This window comes from Nothobranchius furzeri, chromosome 19 (assembly GCF_043380555.1).
Source record: "Nothobranchius furzeri strain GRZ-AD chromosome 19, NfurGRZ-RIMD1, whole genome shotgun sequence".
Classification (NCBI taxonomy): Eukaryota; Metazoa; Chordata; class Actinopteri; order Cyprinodontiformes; family Nothobranchiidae; genus Nothobranchius; species Nothobranchius furzeri.
The window spans coordinates 17,097,245-17,118,702 of record NC_091759.1 but is presented as its reverse complement, the minus strand read 5'-3'; the positions used below and the strand labels follow the sequence as shown (position 1 = coordinate 17,118,702).

At 43.3% G+C, this 21,458-nt stretch overlaps 1 protein-coding gene across 1 annotated transcript in view; it reads right to left on the bottom strand.

Annotated features, from left to right (window-relative positions):
* The window catches only part of arid1ab (AT-rich interactive domain 1Ab), a 94,774-nt gene that overhangs the window by 35,420 nt on the left and 37,896 nt on the right, over positions 1-21,458 (bottom strand). Inside the window, exons 2-4 of the mRNA XM_015976791.3 lie at positions 9,090-9,311; positions 685-1,281; positions 466-570 (exon numbers count right to left, since the gene is read on the bottom strand). Coding sequence (XP_015832277.1) covers positions 466-570; positions 685-1,281; positions 9,090-9,311 — 924 coding nt within the window. The remainder of the gene's footprint in view (positions 1-465; positions 571-684; positions 1,282-9,089; positions 9,312-21,458) is intronic.

Below are 21,458 nucleotides of genomic sequence, written 5' to 3'. Positions count from 1 at the left end.
GAGAACCATCAGACTCCACTTTTACTTCCAACAACACTTCTACCAGATATAATAATCTTAAAGATGTCCGGGGAAAAAAACAGGAAAGCCCCTCAAAGAATCGCCTAAAAGAAAGAGGTGAGAAATGCATCTGTATTTCCTTTGTTGCTCTTAGGGTCCACTCCAAAGTAGCTCAGTACAGAACCAGGTAAGTGTCCAGGTTTATTAGCTGAAGGAATAGCAGGGTCTACTGAGCCACCCATGAAAGGCAAAATGCCAAAGTATAACATCAGTGAGATCATGGCTGCCTGTAGAAATGTCTGTTTATGGTCATTTTCTGGCTTTTCCAGGCAGAGCAGTAAAACAGACCAACAAAATCCAGACCCAACTAACAATCATCACAATTTCACAGCTGTACTGAACGTGTGAATGGAATCGGCTCAAAAACCAGGTGTGTGAGAGGAATAAAACACGAGGGGTGCTCACCGGCAGACTGGATGGTCGAGCCTGCATGCTGTCTTCCTGACCGCTCTTGCTGGTTTGGTTTGAAGGAGCACTGGACTGAGAGCTGAAGGAATCCTGGGAGAGTTCCTGATTATAACACAAACAGATAAAACAGACCAAGGGCATGAAAACAAGAGCTGTAGTTGAGCACTTAATAGTTGTTGGCTGTTAAAATGACCGTGAGTCCTGAGCAGGTCGTACCTGTGGAGGAGGCGGGAACCTCTGATATGGTGACTGCTGCTGCTGTGGTGGTTGCTGCTGTTGCAGAGGGGGTGTCTGGGAGTAAGGTGATTGACTTTGCTGTCCATGACCTGTGGGTTGCTGGGCTGGAGGAGGTGGACCTCCTGCTTGATTCTGCTGCTGTTGGTTCAGGGGTCCTCGCTGCTGCTGTGGAGTTTGCTGTTGAGGTGGCTGACCTGCTCCAGGTGGCTGTGGGTATCCAGCTTGGCCCTGAGAGCCCGGCTCACTTTGGGGAGCAGGGCCCTGCTGTTGCTGTTGTTGAGGCTGCTGCTGCTGGGTAGGGACATAAGGTGTCTGTCCTGGCTGAGATTGTGAGGACTGGTTGTAAGGAGGCTGGCCTGGAGCAGAACTGTGTGGCCCTTGAGACTGTTGATAAGCAGCCCCAGGCTGGCCATGTTGGCCAGGAGGTTGAGATGGATGACTCTGCTGGGAGTAGGGAGGGCCAGAGCTGCCTTGGGACTGACCAGGATATGGAGGTTGCGGTGGGCCATGCTGACTGTAGTAGCTCGGATTCTGCTGGCAGTAGCCTCCTGGACCTTGCTGTCCATAAGTGGACATCTAAACAAGAGACAAAAGGAAGATGTGAAAGCTAAAGAAAAAACTAAAAACCTCATTAATGCTCTCTACATAAGACATTTTATTCATTTTTTTATAGTTTGAGCAATGAATTGCATCCATGTTATAACCCCTATATCAGTTGATCCCAAGGTTTTCAGCTTTTGACTCACATAACGACAGCCTCAGAGACGTGTGACCATGACTGTTGTAGGTTAAAGTATACAAACATAGATAATAGGACATTAAACAAAGAGCTTTTTCAACCACTGTAATAATTTTATAAATTCAGTTTTAATTTTAGTTGAGGCCTAACAGCTCTTGGGCAAATATGTTTGAAGTTAATTGGATTTCTATAGATCCTTTACAGACCCAACACTCTACGTTTCATGGCTGATGGTGGGATCCTGACCCAAACGTTGGAAAATATTGATATTTGCAAACAACCAAACCTTTAAAAACTTGTGTATATTAGGGTGCAAAGTTATGACAATAGTAGGAATGCAGATTCAGATCAGTGTGCAGTTCTGACCTTAGATACACAATTCGGCACATTTTGATTACCTCAATAAGCTGTTTTTGAGTTATGTCTGCAAGATTGGTCAGTATTAGTCATCAAAGCGGGGAGCAGATTCATAAAAGCAAAAACCCCCAAACCAGCATTTGGACTTCCATCTCTGAAGTAGGAATCCGGGCCTTTTCATATTCTTTGGGTGTTCTGCACATTTACGTTTTTCAATGCAGTGTGTTTTCATTTTATTACTCATCACTCAAAAAGCATGGAAGGATGAAGCATTGACCTTGTGAGGAAACACGCTAGCATTTTAGAAAAATACAACCTTTTTAGACTGGGGGGGGGGGGGGGGCACTCAGCTACTCAAGAATTCAAAGAAATAACAAGATGGTAATGAAGAATTGCTACGCATTTAAAACAACATCAAGTGGCTCTATTGTATGTGGCCGACAGAGGCAAGGAAGCTGTTTTCTTCTCTGCAGGCCACTTATCGAGTTCATGGTCAGACACCAGGCAGGCCAGTATGAGATAATCACACCACACAATGGGCACAAGACCACCGGCGGTGGACGTTGAAGAAAAGCCTCCACTCTATGGGATTCCCTGCATGTATTTCTCTGTTCAGGTGTGCTGGCTGGCTGAGAAAGTTCAAACAGGGTCTTATTCTCTGCTATGAGTAAGTTTCAACTGCAAACTGGATGTTGAGTTTTCAGCTGGATGTGCTGTCCACTGCGCCCATCTACGCAGCACAATTTTTCTCCTTTTATTAAAACTCTCAAGCGTGAAAACAGACCTGACAGGGAGAACTTGACTGTTCTTGTCATGTATGATTTTGTCAGGGCTTTCCTTTAGTTTGTTTTAGGGCAAAACAAAAACTGAAGGAAGTTTCAAGCAACAGTGTTGGTTATATATGAAAAGTTAATTTCATGACAGCATGGTTTTGTAAAAACAGCTAATGTTTCCCAACCCTGGTCCTCCAGGCACACTGTCCTGCATGTTTTTCCATGTTGCCCTTTTAAACACCAGTGTTTCCCTGCTGCCACACACCTGACTTAAATGAATAAGTGATTAACAGGCATCTGCAGCACTTGGTGTCCTCCTGAGGAGTCAATGTAAATCAGGTGTAGTGAAGCAGACATGGAAAAAGTGCAGGAGAGTGTGCCCAGGGTTGGGAAACACTGTTTTAAGTAATAATATCAATTGGCTTGTGTTAGCATTAGCTCACTGTTAGCACTAGAACAGTAGGCTGTGGCAGTAAATATTGGGCGTGTCCGAATCCACGGAAAGGATGCTTGTAAGAGTGCGATGACGTCATAGCGCAGCGACGAGTACTGTTTGAATTCCAAGAATACTCATTCTCACGTCCTCAAACGCGTCCTCGCTCCGCCCACATTTCGAGGACGGGTCTGTTGTATCCTCACAGAACAAGGCTATCCCAGCATGCTTTGCGCGCCGGCTGTGGATTTTCAACAGGCAGAGAAAATGGGGAGAGCTACGAAGTTTTAAACGTAAGTTTGTTAAAAGCTAGCCGTAGAAATCTAAAAAGCTTAAAGCGGTTCAGTTTATAGACATTTTTCGTTTGTATATTTGTTTTTTAAATTATGTTTTAGGCAGAAATCAGCCAGACCGAGTTTGTATCGCGGGTCCCAGTTATTCCCGTGTGTGTGTGTGTGTGTGTGTGTAGCGAATTAAACTTGTCATTTGTTTTAAGGACAACAGAGCAAAGAAGCGTTTTTATTAAGCTTAGAGGTGAAGAGTGAAGCTGTTTACACACAACCACTGAAGTTCTTCTGTGAAAAGTAGTTTTACATTCAGAGATTTACACAGCTGACACGTTATAATGAAGTAAAAAGTTTGTGTGAAGAATATAATTTTTATCTTCTCATGTGGATAAATGTAAAAATGTGTTTATTGCCTTTTTGTCATCTGTGGTCTCTGATTTTCTCTGTAGGACTGCAGGTGTCCAGGGTCAGGAGAGTCTTTACCTGGTGGTCCTCCTGGGAGAGAGTCCTTCTACTGTCATCATGTTAATGTTATTTAGCTGTTTGATATTTGAACACATTTATTAAAACAAATAATAACTGATAACTCTTACTGGTCATTGATTTTATCACCAATTTTATTATTACTGATGTTTTTGAACATGTTACATGAACAGAAAATGAAAAGATGGTAAGGAGACAAGATTATTTATAATAGGTTACACTTGTTTACAGATCAGAACCAGTATGGACCAGTTTTGTACGGTTAAAGCAGGATTAACCTGAGTGACTCTTCCTGGATCATTTATTTAAACTGAGTGAGCAGGAAGTCTTTAACAGAGCAGTTGGATCTGCTGCAGGAGGATCCAGATGTGGATGGAGGGCTGGAGCAGACCCGTGGCTGGACGTTTCTGGTCAGAGGAACATCATACAGGACGGTCTGCAGAGAGAGCTTTGGGACGCTTCCTCTCACTGTCCACTCCATCGTCCATCTACAGGGCCTGCTGGGCTGGCTCAGACGACGGCTGTTAACAGCAGTGGTGGTCTGCTGGTACCTCCTGCAGGACAGAGCACCACTGACCTCCTCCACACACATCTTCCTCACGCTCATCCTCCAGACCCACAACTTCACCAGCACAGAGGCAGATGTGCAGCACAGTGCATGCTGACCTGTAACAGATTAAAAAAGAGTTTTTTTTATTGAAAACTGTGAAACAAAACATATAATCTGCAGTGCACTGGTTCTGTTCAGTTTAAAGAAAAGCAGCAGGGAAAACTACAGAGAATTTACATTTTTAAGACAGATCTAATCATTAGGCTTAAGTTGAATAAACAAATGCACACTGAAAACAGTTCAATGCTATTTTATTAAAAAGCCTGTTTTTTAAAACGTTTTACCCTCATTTGATGCAAAATAAGTTCTACGGTCCAATTTACATTAGAAAACATCCGACTGCATTCAACATTTATAATGCATTTGGTTTATATTAATTACCTACATGATAATACTCTGTAGTAATGTGTTGTGTATGTTTAACAAGTTCATTCTGTAGCTTAAAACATACATGAAGCCATCTAAAGTTAGCATGTAAGTCCTGAAAGCTTCTAGAATAAACAAAGTTACTTTACCTGAAAACGGTTGTGAACAAACGCTGCTGATGGACATGAAGCTGCTGCAGCTCCTTAATATTCCTGCTCCATTTTCGCTAGCTTTAGCATTTTTCCTTTGCGTGTAGCTGCCGCCACGGCTGTGACGGGACCTACGGGCCACCGTAGAGGTGAAGGCTAGACTGTCCGAATTCAGAGCCGCTGGGTTCCGGTTTTAGCGGTCTTCAAGGACCCGGCCTTGCTAGACCGGCGAGGACCCATACTCATAAGCATCCTTTCTTTGGATTCGGACACACCCATTACCAGTAAATTTGTCTTGCCAGTTAGTTGCGTAAGAGCACATGTGATGACATCTTACATTCACAGATGGAGAAGTAGCAAGCTAGCAAGAGCAACTCCTGCTAACTGTCTTGTTTGAAAATATATTGATGTTTTAAGAATCTTGAGATACTGTCCAAACCTTATTCAATTCAATTCAATTCAAGTTTATTTATAAAGCGCCAAATCACGACAAGAGTCGTCTCAAGGCACGTCACATAATAAACATTCCAATTCAGGTCAGTTCATTAAGCCAATCAGAAATAATGTTTCCTATATAAGGAACCCAGCAAATTGCATCAAGTCACTGACTAGTGTCAGTGACTTTACAGCAATCCTCATACTAAGCAAGCATGCAGCGACAGTGGAGAGGAAAACTCCCTTTTAACAGGAAGAAATCTCCAGAGGATCCTGGCTCAGTATAAGCAGCCGTCCTCCACGACTCACTGAGGATGGAGAAGACAGAGCAGACACACACACACACACACACACACACACACACACACACACACACACACACACACACACACACGTAATGTGTCTATGGTTATATTGTGATGTCTTAGTAAATATTCTATTTGGCGAGAGATAAACTTTATTGTATTTATCCTAGTGGATCTATAATTAAACGGGTAAACTAGTAGTAGCACATCCAACGTCAAGGAAACAAAACGTTATTATCAGGAGAGGGAGAACAAAAACTCTGGGTCGTGTTTTTAGGGGAAACAAACACAGATCTCTTTCTGCTGATTTTATGACCAATCTCGTTTCCCGATCAGCTGAGTTTTGGTCATCAATAAATTTAAAAGTAGGACTGGACGATATGGAAAAAAGTATATAGATAAAAAAAATTATATTGATCGATATAGATAATTCAGGGTATATACAGCAATCCTTAAGTAAAATTTACTACTTTATAATACTTTTTTTTACTACCTTCAAAATTTTTTTAAAACCATCACAACACTTAATTGCAAGTGTTAATCAGCGACCTATTTACACATATTTTAACATATATAACATACAAAACGAATAGACTTAGAGACTCACTGATGTTGACAACGTATTGCACATATTTATTTTACTTAGAAAATAAGACAGGCACTTCTGTTCAGCGGTTCAGACAGTTGACCACGAGGCCTGAAATGATGCACAACGACCACTGAATATGGCGTCATCATTATGTGACCGGATATGCTAAAGTAGGGCTGCTCGATTATGGCAAAAACAATAATCACGATTATTGTGACTGAAATTGAGATCTCGATTATTTAAGACGATTTTTCAATTTATGTAGATTTTTGTTTTTATTCAGTCATAAAACTGCTCAGGGCACAATCAGGGCAAAAATAAACAAGAAGCAAGATGATCACTAAAATAACTCCCGATTCCCAGTATAAAAAGACCAATATACTTGTGGCAAGGTGGATAGACGAGAGCCCAGGCAGGATTCGATCCCCAGACTCCCAGGTGAGAGTCATACTCTCTAACCAGTCAGCCAAAGAGACATCCCCTTGGCCAAGTAGCCAGGACGCATGATCTATCGGGACACTGTGACAGGACACTCACACTGCCACATACTTATAGCTCATAGTTTATGACCCTAGGGCTATAGACCTTGGTTTAACTCATTTAAGTCTAACCAGTACAGACCCAAATACCAATATCTTGCAAATACTGACAACAAGAATTATACAGTGGCATTTATAACAAATACATGCAAATTGATGTTCACAAAATGTTGCATAACATTTATTGAGTCGTGTCAAGGTGCTGTAGGAGAGTGCACTAGCAATGTGTCCTCAGAGAGATTAGTTATTATTTATCAGCGTGAGGAACTTATTTCTACCTTATTTATAAACTATTTATTTACAAGTCGTCCATCAGTTAATGTAATAATTGTCCCAATCACAGCTGCACCCCCCACCCCCCCAACCCAGTCTCACAGCTATCAGGGGCAAGCTGCACGCGCACATTTAGCCGTTTTTAGCGGCTCAGGAGTCCGCAGGTACGGTGTGTGTGTCACTCACTCTGGTTACTCCAACAGGGAGCCGGCTCCGAGAGCTGTTTCTTTAGCGACTGACACATCACTACATCATTCCCTTTCCTAATGTCCTGAAGAACGGTCCGGAGCGCAGGCGGAGTGTTTAGCTAACCTGCAGGAAATGTCGACGATAGTTATCCAGAAAGTAGCTAAGGGTTACCAGAGATGTTTCTGAGGTGTTCGCTAGGTACTTTTAAGTTAAAAAGTCAAGAAGGGGGTCTGAAAAGCTGTTAGAAATAGCGTCAAAGTCGCCAAGTTGGCAACACTGTGAGGAGCGCTTCATTTGGAACTCAGGGCAGCGCAAGTGGGAGGAGCAAATAATCGGCTTGTTTTGTTTTTATAATCGTTCAAAACATTTCATTCGGAATATATTTCTATGTCGATGTTCAGAATACGACACCTGATAGTCTGAAAAAATTAATACCTAATTTGGAAAAAATAATACCTCTGTGACCAAATTTAACACTTTTAATGGCCTTAAATTTGACTATTTTTATTTATCACTTTTTAATACTTTTTAAAACCCCGCGGACACCCTGTAATTATTGAAAAATATTTTAAAAATTGTAGAAAATATTTTGCGTGGACCCCTGGCCATTTTATTTTTGGTATTCTGAATTTTTTCTCTGCCTCTTCTCACTGCAACATTTTCAGGGCTGCCACAAACGACTATTTTAGTAATCGACTATTTTAGTAATCGTGTCATTTATAAAAGTTTAGCTTATTGCACCAGGATGCTCTAATATACCATCTTTAGCTTCTAGTCTGAAGTGTGATCAGCTATGGGTCATCTAATAATAAAGGCAAGATGACAGCTTAGCAAACAACTTTAATCAACTTTGGAACCTGTTGATACAAATGCTACAACCACATGGAGGTAGACACCTAAAACCAAAAAAACTTGTGTTCACAAGAGGCATGGTGCCAAGGTTGAAGCGCTTCATCTTCCAATCTTCTCTCAGGAAATAGCAGGACACACCAAGGTACGCCTCTGTAGCACGACTGGTCTACATGTCAGCAGTCAGGGACCATCGACAGCTCTGAGGGTCTGCTTTAGCATAATGATAAAAGATATTGAAGTTAGTTTATTTACCAGACATCACCGTCTTTACTGGTGTTGCTGCAGCTATAAATACAAGTAACTCTGTTGATGTTAGCTAACAAGAGGTAAACTTACCGAGGCGACTCTGTTCTTCCTCTTAAGATGCTCGTGCATCGCCGATATGCTCCTGTGAAAGGAGAGTTTCGCTTTGCAGAGTTTGCACTACGTGGCTTTCTTTTGAATTAGTATAATGCTCCCAAACTTTTTCAGATATGTTGCGACTCAACACTTTCTCCGACGATGAAGGCTGAGCTGGATGGCCACCACAGCGCATGCGCCTTGGAGCTAAAGCGGTGGCTGAGCAGAGAGGCAGGAAGCAAAAGCCAAACGTGCAGCAGCAGGCGACATTTAAAAAAAAGTTTATAAAATAAGGTCCTTTTTGTCGGCCATGTCGTGACGAGTCGACTAATCATGGCAGTCCTAAACATCTTGCTGCGGCTGCCTCTCGCTCTCTTTTGGTTTGAGAGGGGAGGGCCTGATGACGTAGCGTGCCGAGTCTGTGGTTTTGATTGGTTAGGAGTTAGTAGTGAGTCTAGTATGCTGCTACCTGATAAGTTATAATGAAAAAGGAAACTTTTTTATCGAAGTTTTATCGACCAGTTTTTATCTATCGCACCACATGTCTATCGATAGATATATTGAACTATTGAATTATCGTCCAGCCCTATGTAAAAGCACAACTTATTTTGCTGTTAACGTACAAAATGTAAAAAAGCCGATTACAAAAAGTCCATACACACTGACCTGCTGTCCGTACTGCATGCCACTCATAGAGCCTGGTGTGCGGCTCTGCATCCCCATTGGGTATCTCTGGGGGCCTGGAGGCCCAAAGCCTTGTCCAGGGTAAGAACTTCCTTGTTGGGGACCAGGACCAGATGGAGGCCCATGCTGATGCTGGGAATAAGGGTTGGGTCCTCCATATGGCTGGCTACGCATCTTCCCTACCTGATCCATGGGGTTTGGAGTCTGAAAGACACAAACCAAGAAAACATTTAGTTTGAACATGAAAAAAACAGTCACTTTTGTTTACTCGTGTTTTTCGGCTGACTTCGGTTCATTATCAAACAATTTCTACTCAACAACTTTCATTACGACGTAACCGATGCTCTGATTAGGACCCGGTTGAGTGTCATGTAAAAAATGGACTAATTTGATCTGTTTTTGTTGGGTATTTATAAAAAGCTTTACTTAGTGATGAATACAAATAATGATTATGTTTTGTTCTGTGAGCGTAATCCCATAAAACCGGTCACAGTATGATCAAACAAAAACAATACAAAGAGCTGAAGGCAGAGGAAAAAAAGAAAACAGTAGTGGATTTACTTTCCTACAAGAAAAAGGAGGAAAAATAACTGGCAATGAATGAATGAACGAGCCCACTACATCCGCCAGGAGCAAAGCCTTGCCCAGGAGACCACCACTCCAGTGGGTGGATACTGTTACGGCATAGGACAGTTTCTAAGAAAACAATGTTAAGGAAGTGGAAGCGTCTGCAACAGCTGGAGCCGGGCCCACCAACCCTCAGCTGGAGCCAGAGCTGGATGGTGCCCACAGACTCCAACAACACAAGGTCCAACAGTCGTCAGTAAAAACAAATGTCCTCCTGACAAAATAGAAATGCAATATTGGGATTTCACTGAAATTCCTGTAAATTCCATAAACAAAAAACATGGAAGAGCTTGTGGCCATAAAGTAATTGATAAGGGTGTAACGGATTTTAAACAACGATAGTTTGTCTGTTTTGTGTTGATTACATTAAATCAAATGTTGCACCATAACCACAGGCTGAAGCAACATTATGATTCTTTCTTCTTCAATTTAATTTCAGCAGAGTCCACATTTCAGACTTAGATCCCATGAAAGCCAAACCTATGACTGACAGTTTCCCCAACCCTTATTGGCGAGTGTGAACCCGTGGTACCAGCACATCACCTTCCCATCAAAACCACCACGGCAGCATCAGAAAGTATGAGCCACAGCAGAGGCTTTGAACACCTTCCGACCTGCTGACCTCAGGCGGCAGACACAAAGCTTTCATTGCTTCCCACGGTTATTAATCTCTGTGGGGTTTTTTCCCTCCCCCAAAAAAGCTCCTACCCTTGGTGAAGGAAGACAACCACAGAAGCTATTTATAGCCTGCGAGACGGAGAGGGCAGTCTGCCGAAAATGTAACAGGCCCCAGCTGCACCGCTGTTTGAACCCGGGCCAAACCTTGCTCTTCCTGGGCTTTAATAAAGCAGCAGGCTTTGGCATTCAGTGAATGACAGAGCTGTGATGAGAGGGGGGAGGTCAAATGAGGGCTGTGGACTCAGCAGGAGGATGGTGTGTGTTTGTGGTGGGAAATATTGTACGTGTTGGAAGTGGTGGGCCAGGGGGTGGGGTGAATCAACAAGCTGTCAGTGTGGTCAACCAACATTATCCAGGATAACATATTCCACTCCAGATCTTCCCTCTAGCCTCCCCCAGGCCACACTTTCCTCCTCTCCTTCAGGTTTGCAGAATGTGTGTGTGTGTGTGTGTGTGTGTGTGTGTGTGTGTGTGTGTGTGTGTGTGTGTGTGTGTGTGTGTGTGTGTGTGTGTGTGTGTGTGTGTGTGTGTGTGTGTGTGTGTGTGTGTGCAATGTTCCCTTGGGTCATTACTGGCCACACCTTGGGGGAGAGGTAACAGGCCCCAGAAGGACATCTCCTATGACCTCTAATGCACTTTTGACCTCACACTAGAAGAAGGACAACATAACTTTCTCCTCCTCCATCTGACATGATGCCAAACAACACACAGCTCAGAGACGGCGTGGTGGAGTAAATACCACGCTGGAACTGATCTTAAACAATTGCACGAGTCAAATTTAGGTAGAACTTTCTTTTATCTGTAAAATGTGACACTGATAGCCAGATCACCCACTGCAAATCCTTCAGTCCATCCTGACAAAGACTGAAGGGCGAATTAACTGCAGAGCAACAAAGCAATAAAGAGAAAATGGATCTATTTCTTGTGTGATAATCTTTATGATCCTTTATTGGCTAATTGAAACTTCCACTACATAAATTTGATCTTCAACTGGCTGTGAGAATGCTTCCACACTGGTTCTGCCTATATGAGTCAACATCATAGACATATAAAAATACGGTTGAGTGATTCAAAAGTGAAGCAGCATGAACTGAAAGGGCTACGGTGTTTCTGTGGCCTCCCTCAGATCCACAAGTGATCAATATGACTACAGTCTTGCATCGGAGTTGGTGCGTGCGTCCCGGCTGCCACGGGAATCAGGAACAGCCAGGCGCCTGCTGTTTTTGAGCAGGAGACAGACAAAGCCAGGCACCCGCTCAAGTTTCTTATACAGCCCCACTAACATGGTTGACCAAGCAGTTAAATGACACAGCAATCCCCCCATTCAACCAGCAAAATAAAGTACAGAAATATAATTTTACTTACTGATAAAAACAAGCAGAAACTGTTTGGATGATCTGTTAGTACAGTCAATAACCACAGCTTGCCCTCTTTGTCCAAATAATTCCACAATTAACATCCAAACAGACCGAAGACACAACTAAGGTTCAGAGTTTTGAACTGATCGAACATCCATTAATGTGAGGCCCAGGCTGAGGCCTATACCTGGGGCTAGCTCCCACTGCTAGCTCTGACGGTCATTAATTATTCAGAATTTTAAGCATTAAACTAGAAAAATGTGTATTTCTTGCAGAAATGCTGTTAGAATGCTGGATAGCTGAAACTGTAAGCTGAAGCTGCTGAACAACTGAAATGAAGCTGAAACTAAGCAAAACTGTCTAAATGAGCTGAATGTATTGAAAGAAGCAAAAAGCACCAACAACCAAGTAAAGCACAAAAAGTAAGTGAATAATAGAGAAAACTAATCCTAAACAGCAGAAAACCGAAATCTGTGAACATTGTATAAAAATCTGGAAAGCTAAAATGTCTAAACACCTGTTATTTCAGTAGGAAAAGTTTAACAGTTTAATTTTTACATTTAGCTGAACTGTGAAATTAACAGTATATGCAAAATTTGGAAACTGATTGCTGAAGCTGCTGAATAGCTGCAGTGAAGCTGAAACTAAGCTAAACTGTCGAAATGAGCTGAATGTATTTAAAGATTTAGAAGCAAAAATCACCAACAAATGTAATAAAGCTCAGAATATAGGTGAAGAATGGACAAAAATACATAACAGCAGAAAACTTACATCTTTGAACATGTATTAAAACTCAAAAGTTGAAATGTTTAAACAGCTGGCATTTGAATGACAATAGTTTAATAGGTACATTTTTACAATTGGCTGAACTGTGAATTTAGAAACATTTAGATATCTGAAACTGACAGATTAACATATGTTCAGACTTGATATGGAATTGATGAATGGTTGGATGAATTAAATGATGGATGGATGTTAGATGGTTTATTGGATGGATGGATGAATAGAAACATGTATGGATTTATATGTGGATGGATGGATTCCTTAGGCCAAGCCGATCAATTTGATGTCTCACATGTGTGGGTGTGCAATTCCATTTAGCCAGAAGATGATTGAACTCTCTCAACCAATCAGGGAGCTGGGAGGGAGCGGGGCACTTTCCCACTTTCTGACGGTCAATTAAATTGAACTTGTTTCTAGTTTTAAGTACAGATAGTTCAAAAAGATCAAAAACAGGAGTCTGTTATTGGCTCAATATTCAGCTTTTTAATATTCATTCCTATGAGACTTGGTTAAAGTGATTTGTAGTTCCTTGTGTTGCCATGGTAACAGATGACAGGAGTCTGCTTTGATAGTGCAATGCACAATGTCAAATGTCTCTTTTAAACTTTGAATAACATTTCTATATTAAAGTATGTTGATACAGTTGTGTCTAAAATGTTATTTAATTTTGTTGCTAAGCACGTTGCCATGGTAACGCAGAACACAGTATCAAGTTAATACAAGACTCGTAGGACCAAGCAGGTTGAATTTATGTATCATATGTGTAGGTGCATATTTCCTTTTAGGCAGAAGACGATTGAAAACTCTCAGCCAATGAGACAGCAACGAAGGAGGAGGGGGCGGTTCCTGCCTTCTGACTAGTGTTAAAATGTCAGCCATGCTGCTAGTTTTAAGTGTATAGAGCTCAGAAAGAAAAGAAACAGCAGTATGTTATAGGCTCAATATTAGGCTTTTCACAATCATTTCAATGAGACTTGTTTGGGGATATCCTTATGCACTTGTGTTACCATGGTAACAGATAATGCATTTAAAATTTAATACACGATTCCGGAGACCAAGTTGGTCGATTTGATGTATCATATGTGTGGGTGCTCGATCCTGCTTGGACAGAAAATGGTTGAACACTCTCAACCAATCAGAAAGCAGCACTGTTTTCCCGCCTTTTCCCCGGTTGTTGGAGGCACCGTACTCGTGTTAATGAGAGAAGCCTTTAAATCTGTCCTTCAGAAGTGAAATTGGACCTGTCAAACTTCTCATCACCATTCGAAAAGTACTGCACCGATTTGAAAAATCTGGGCGGCAGAAGGCTTTGGTGGTCATGTGTGCCTACCACAAAGTTTCTAGAAGATATGAGAGAACATTTCAGCCGTCTGTCGGCCACAAGTGCCTTTTTTTAAAGGGGTTTGGATCAAAGCTGGCACAGTTCTTCTGGGGATTGTAATACAAAAAATGTAATACCAACAGCAAAACTGAAGACAGCACTTAGAAGCTGACAAAAAACCCCACTAAATTTGAGAAAATCATTAGTGTACTATAAAAGATGTGGTCGGTGGAAATTTTTGTTTCAAGATTTCATATATTATGCATTTAACAGAGCTCAGATGTGATTTCAGACCTCTGAAACGTCTCATCGCCATTCAAAAACTGCTGCACCTGCTGGAAAAATTCAAAAGGCGTGAGCGGCAGAAGGCTTTGATGGTCATCTGTGTGAATTTTTATGTGCCTACCATGAATTATCTAGAAGCTACGACGAGAACAGTTTAGCTGTCTGAAGCCGATCGGAGGAGAAAATCTATGTTCCTTTAATATGGGTTTCAATGAGACAGAATCAGGGTCTCTCCTTCTAAGGCTTGTAGAGAAAGAAATGTAACACTTAAGGACAAAATGAAACCCATTCTGAAAAGCTGACAAAAATTCCTACTTTTTGAGCTACAATTCGGTAGTCCAAACTGTCTGGGTGTTGGAAAGAGTTGTTTCCAGAAAATGTGAAGGTCAAAAGTTAAGAGTGTGGAATTTTCAGTTTAGAGTGGTGAGAGACATTTTTTAAAATTTGAATATTCTCAAAGAAATGAACAAAATGACCACAATGTTTGGAGTACTTTCATGATTTATAGCTCAAAACAAAGGTGTATCCGCTAGCTGCAAACCAGCGTGTGTCTCATTTCAATTGGACTTACGGTTTTCTCAGGACAATGCCAGAAATGGAGCAAAGGAGGGTCATTGTTCCTTTCTCTGCCCTTATAATTTTTGTGATTTTTTCTGAAAATCTCAAGCTGTACCTCAACTTCTACCTGTGATTTTAGAAAAACTGTAATAGATATCAAAAAGATTGTCAACCCATTAATAGCTGAAAGTCTTGTGAGTTTGTTGAAATTTGAATGAAGTCTCCAAGTTAAAGTTAATCTACGAGTTCAAAAAAGTGATAGGATTTAGCTGAAAATTGAGCAATCCCATTAATTTCAATGGGACCAAAAATCGTAGAAAAAGCTAAATATCTCAAAAAGTAGGGATGCATCAATCAGGTGTTTTGCTGCCGATCACCGATACCGATCACGTGGATTGGCCAGAAATTTTCTACAACATTATAATGAGTGCTACAAACTAGATAATCTGGGAATAAAGGAAATGTAACCTAATCTAAAATGGTCTGTATTAGGGTTGTCACGGTGTGAAAATTTAACCTCACGGTTATTGTGACCAAAATTACCACGGTTTTCGGTATTATCGCGGTATTTTTTTTAAAACGTGCTACATTTTCACACAATTAAACCCTGTATGTCAGGAAATATTGTCCTCAGTTTGTGTCTAAATTTTGCCTAAAATGTGTTATTTTGTAATGATGTTGTTTATTTGTTTACATTTTTTCCCTTTAGTTTTTAAAATACCAATATTTGCCCATAACTTCTTATTTTATGTCTGTTTGATGTCATCATTTTAAAAATATTAGTTCAGATGATACTCAGTACTCAAGTAGTCTTCTAATCAGATACTTTTTTACCCTTACTTGAGTAATAAACCCTATATCAGGAAAATATCGTCCTCGGTTTGTGTCCTTCCAGTGAGCTTTGCAGATGTGGGAAAATGTCATCAGGCAGTAATCATTGTTAAATTCATAATTATTCTCGGAGAGAGACCAACTCTTATCTGCCCCTGGGAGCCCCGTAATGCATAGCGTCATTTCAACATGGGGGTGTCCGCGACACAGTTTATATGCAGGAAGCGGCGCTGCGGCTGCTTTATATAGCGACTCGTTGCTTTCTCCCTCAACCCAAATCCTCGGATCACGCATTTTAGCTAAAACGCTAACGTTAGCTTGCCTTGTGTTGACTGTAGAGTTGTGGGTGATGGTCACACAAATGTGTCATGAGATTTGAAGCGTTGCTGCCTTTCACAGACACTTTTTCTGCACGTGCTGCAAACAGGATAGCCGTCTTCTATCAGCTGTCCCTCGGCATTCTTCAAATATCCAAAAGATGCCCGTACTTCCCACTTTGTCTTCTTTGAGGGATAAAAAATGTCCTGAGCACTGCCGTCTCCTCCTTTGGCCATTATTTCAGCTTTAGCTTCAAGAAAGTTTTGGTTGTAAACAACAAAGCGTGCATGTGCCGCCGGCAACTTCAGCAGATGATACGGTGGCTGGTAAGGGTCACCGCGCCTACACCGCAGCCACGGTAATCCACCGAGATAGTATAGTTTTTTTTAAAAACAAGACGGTTATTATTATTTTTATTTTTTTTTACCGTGTCCTGTCTGGCTGTGAAGCAAGCAGAATTGATGTCTGAATGCTGGTAACAAGCCTTACAGATTTACTCTCAGAAGCGTCTGCTTTTAATGTCAAGCCTGATACTTAAAACTTTATTGTTATTGTTTTTGAATGCTTTGTAATTCCGACCAGACACGGAGACAGAGGTGAAAGAGAAAGGAAAAGACAAAAGGTGGGGAGGGGTCCACAAAAATAAACAATAATCAACAAGAGTCTGCTTCTAGACCTGCAGAAAAAGACAAAAAAAAAGCAAAAGGGCAAAAAAAAAAAGGGACACAACAACAATACAACAAGATCAAGCTATCACTGCGTCAACTTGAAGAAATATATAGTCAACATTGTTTAACTGAAGAATCACGATAATGAATCACAGTGCATTAAGTGCCCACCATAGTCTTAAGACCTGTGTTTAACGTGTCCAAGCCCATAATTTTGAGAGCACCATGTGAGCACCTGTGTGTGTACACGCGCTTGTTTATGTAAGGTTTCTCTATAGGAGCATCCAACAGAGAGTGTGAGGGACCACAGATCCGCCCCCCAAAGATGTGTAGAGACGGGGGGAGCTCCAAGTCCCAGACACCCATGCGCTGCCCCAGAACACAGGAACCCCAAGGAGACTGCAACCAGAAAGGCCCCCGCCCCCCTCGAGAGGCACACAGGATCGCCCCGGGGGGCCACAACCAGCAGCCGGCAGAGTCCCGGGAGACATCAGCGGCAAGCCCTCAGGCCCGCCCGCAGCCTCCCACCCCCTAGCCGGCCGAGCCCGGGACCCAGCGACCCGGGACCCAGGGGCGACCACCCCCGCCGGGGACCCAGCAGAGCCCAGGGACCCAGACCCCACCAGGCAGCCACCGGGATTGATCAGGCAGACGCCAAAAATCTTAAACCCCCAGACCCGGTTGCCACGAACACTCAGGCAGACCAAGGCACCATACCCCACACCAGGTGTAGCAGGGGGAGGGGGGACGAAGATCTATATCATCAAAAGAAGTTCCAGGAGAGAGGAGGAGTCAAAGGCCCCACCTGACATATACAGTCATACACAAACACAGTCACACACTCCCTCCCTCATGCTCACACATACACATACAACCCAAGACTTACAAAAATGTACGCCGGACATCCACTCATGCTCCCCATACACACCCTATTCACTCTGGTCCCGGTACTGCTGCACATTGGGTACAACCATCACCGGTAACCAGAGTTTGACCCTTTCTGCTGGGGTGCTGATGAGCAGGCTCCCCCGCCCAACGCTGAGCACAGCAACCCACCACCCCAGACCCCAACCAGACGGCCAGATCTCCCTCCTAGCCTCCAGCCCCAGGGAGCCAAGCAACAACAGAGGTGTGCTAAGACCCCTAGTCTCCCTCCGCCTACTCTAATATAGTGTTGTGTGATCATGAGGTGTATTCCATGGCTGTGGTGAGCGGGCAGTGTGGGCATCATCCGGCCTATGCCAGTTGATGCCACCGCACCACCCCACTTACACCCTCAGCCCTCGGTGTCCAAGTGTGGTTTAAAATTGGAAGTGGGCACCGGCACCTGGGAGGAGGCTGAGATATCCCCCTGCCAAATGCCGTTGAATGTGCTCACTCCCAAGGCCCTAAGTGTGTGTGTGTGTGTGTGGAATGTTGTCAGTGGAAGTGTATAAGGTGCAAATAAAATTGGGGGCAGGTTGCCACAGGAATGCGGAAATGGGGTCCATACCCGCACTCCCTGACTTGCCCATCCCCCAAGGCCCTATGTGTATGTTTGTGTGATGATGTGAGGGAGCAGGAGGAGAGAAATATGCGGGGATGGGGAGGAATGGCTGGTTGGGCTTAGCCCTCCAGGGAGCCAGCTCCCCTACTGGCCCCAATAGGCACCTCTGTTGTCAAACTGCCACCCAGGGCATGGAGACCCCAGCCCATCCTGCCAGGGCCCAAAGCAGCAGCATTACAGAGCCTCACCGAGTCCAAGGGCACCAACCCAGCCCCACCCCAGCCGAATATCTATGCCCATCCCTGCATTTGCACAACTTCCAGAATATATAAGACTTAAAGACTTAAAGATGGGATAACTGCAGTGATGCGGACGCTGAGCCGATCTGCCGTGGTGAAGACGGAGCTGAGCCAGAAAGCCAGGCTCTCGATTTACCGGTCGATTTACGTCCCAATCCTCACCTATGGTCATGAGCTTTGGGTAATGACCGAAAGAACAAGATCGCGGATACAAGCAGCCAAAATGAGTTTCCTCGGTAGGGTGGCCAGGCTCAGCCTTAGAGATAGGGTGAGGAGCTCGGACATTCGGGAGGGACTCGGAGTAGAACCGCTGCTCCTCCGGATCAAAAGGAGCCAGTTGAGGTGGTTTGGGCATCTGGTCAGGATGCCTCCTGGTCGCCTCCCCGGGGAGGTGTTTCGGGCATGTCCTGCCGGAGGGCCCCGGGTCGACCCAGGACACGTTGGAGAGGTTACATCTCCAATCTGGTCCGGGAACGCCTTGGGGTCCTGCCGGAGGAGCTGGTGGAGAAGGCCGGGGAGAGGACGGTCTGGAGCACCCTAGTTGGGATGCTGCCCCTGCGACCTGGACCCGGATAAGCGGAGGAAGACGAGACGAACTAACTAACTAATTTAACTAACAACTATAAAGAGAAACAGGATCACTATAGTTTGAATGCTTTCAAACAATTACACTTACAAAAACATTCACCCGCCTCAGAGTTGTCATGAATATAAACATGATCTATTAGACCTAAAATGGTGTTTTGAACCAGGCTGTGAAATTGGCATTTTTAACATGAGAGTCGATGAGGGTTTGCTCACTTCTGACACCAGCCCCTAGTGGATGAGGATGGAATGGCAATTTTGCCACTTTCTTGTTTGCTTCAGGTTTGAGAGGCTGGGGTTTCCCCTTGGTCAACATTCAGAGATCCAACATCTCTCACCAGTGGGGAAAGATTGGCAACAACAAAAAAAAGGACAAACACCGGAGTCGCACCCAGAAACAGACACTCATGGTCAGTGGTCTTTTGAACAAAGAAGGTATGCATGGCAATTGAATTATTACACTCACACATACTTTTTACATTAATCTCTAATATACAAGGAGTGCAGAATTATTAGGCAAATGAGTATTTTGTCCACATCATCCTCTTCATGCATGTTGTCTTACTCCAAGCTGTATAGGCTTGAAAGCCTACTACCAATTACGCATATCAGGTGATGTGCATCTCTGTAATGAGAAGGGGTGTGGTCTAATGACATCAACACCCTATATCAGGTATGCATAATTATTAGGCAACTTCCTTTCCTTTGGCAAAATGGGTCAAAAGAAGGACTTGACAGGCTCAGAAATTCAAAAATAGTGAGATATCTTGCAGAGGGATGCAGCAGTCTTAAAACTGCAAAGCTTCTGAAGAGTGAAAAATCGAACAATCAAGCGTTTCATTCAAAATAGTCAACAGGGTCGCAAGAAGCGTGTGGACAAACCAAGGCGCAAAATAACCGCCCATGAACTGAGAAAAGTCAAGCGTGCAGCTGCCAAGATGCCACTTGCCACCAGTTTGGCCATATTTCAGAGCTGCAACATCACTGGAGTGCCCAAAAGCACAAGGTGTGCAATACTCAGAGACGTGGCCAAGGTAAGAACGGCTGAAAGACGACCACCACTGAACAAGACACACAAGCTGAAACGTCAAGACCGGGCCAAGAAATATCTCCAGACTGATTGTTCTAAGGTTTTATGGACTGATGAAATGAGAGTGAGTCTTGATGGGCCAGATGGATGGGCCCGTGGCTGGATTGGTAAAGGGCAGAGAGCTCCAGTCCCACTCAGACGCCAGCAAGGTGGAGGTGGAGTACTGGTTTGGGCTGGTATCATCAAAGATGAGCTTGTGGGGCCTTTTCGGGTTGAGGATGGAGTCGAGCTCAACTCCCAGTCCTACTGCCAGTTTCTGGAAGACACCTTCTTCAAGCAGTGAAGCAGGAAGAAGTCTGCATCCTTCAAGAAAAACATGATGTTCATGCAGGACAATGCTCCATCACACGCGTCCAAGTACTCCACAGCGTGGCTGGCAAGAAAGGGTATAAAAGAAGAAAAACTAATGACATGGCCTCCTTGTTCACTGATCTGAACACCATTGAGAACCTGTGGTCCATCATCAAATGTAGGGCTGAAACGATTCCTCGAGTACCTCGAATAATTCGAGTACAAAAAATCCTCGAGTCAAATTCTCTGCCTCAAAGCTTCGCTTAATTCATGTTTGATTAATTCATGGCGTTGCAATCGCCCGTGGTCATGTTTCACCCGGACCGAAATAAGTGACGCACATACACACGGCACTGAATGCACACGCGAGTAGCGAACGCAACTTAACTTTCTTTTAAGCCATGGCGGACAATGTAGACCCCGGTGGAGTGCGAAAAAGACACAAAATGTCAAAGGTGTGGGACCATTTTTCACGTCGTAAGGCGGAAAACGTAGTCTAGTGTAAATACTGTAAAATGGATTTAGCCTAAAACAACACCACATTCCTCGATGCTGCAACCTGACCAGGAAACATCCACATGTAAATGTCACTTCTGCAAGCGGGACTCGGAGCCTCTACGAGATAATGCATTTTAGCCTGTATTTCTATATATTCTGCGGACACTGTGCGACTTTTTCATTTGTAGCACTCAGTTTCAGCTCACACCGTACGTCTGGTAGCAACACGTCGGTCTTAAAATGTGCTAAAAATAGCAGTTTTTACAACACGTCGGTCTTAAAATGTGCTAAAAATAGCAGTTTTTACAACACGTCTGACTTTTTATTGTGTTGTTATTGATGTCCGTTGTCCCTCGGGATTGCTGCAGGAGGACACAGGTATTTATGAGAGTGACAGAGGAAAATGAAAGGAAGTAAATAAATGTTGTGTGATCAGTGTAATTTGACATAACCACGGCAAACATGCTTTCGACAATCCTTGTTAGTGTGAGACAGAAAAAAAGTGTAGAAATTAAAACGAACGTGTGTTAATAGGGAAACAGCTGGCGAGCCATGTTTGCGCATGCGCCATGAGCGGTTCGGGTGCTGTTTGGGCCGCAGCCGCTCGCATTTGTTTACTGTGAAGTAAAGTTGAAGTGCTGAAGTTTTGAAAACTAATTTTGAATAAAGCTTGAA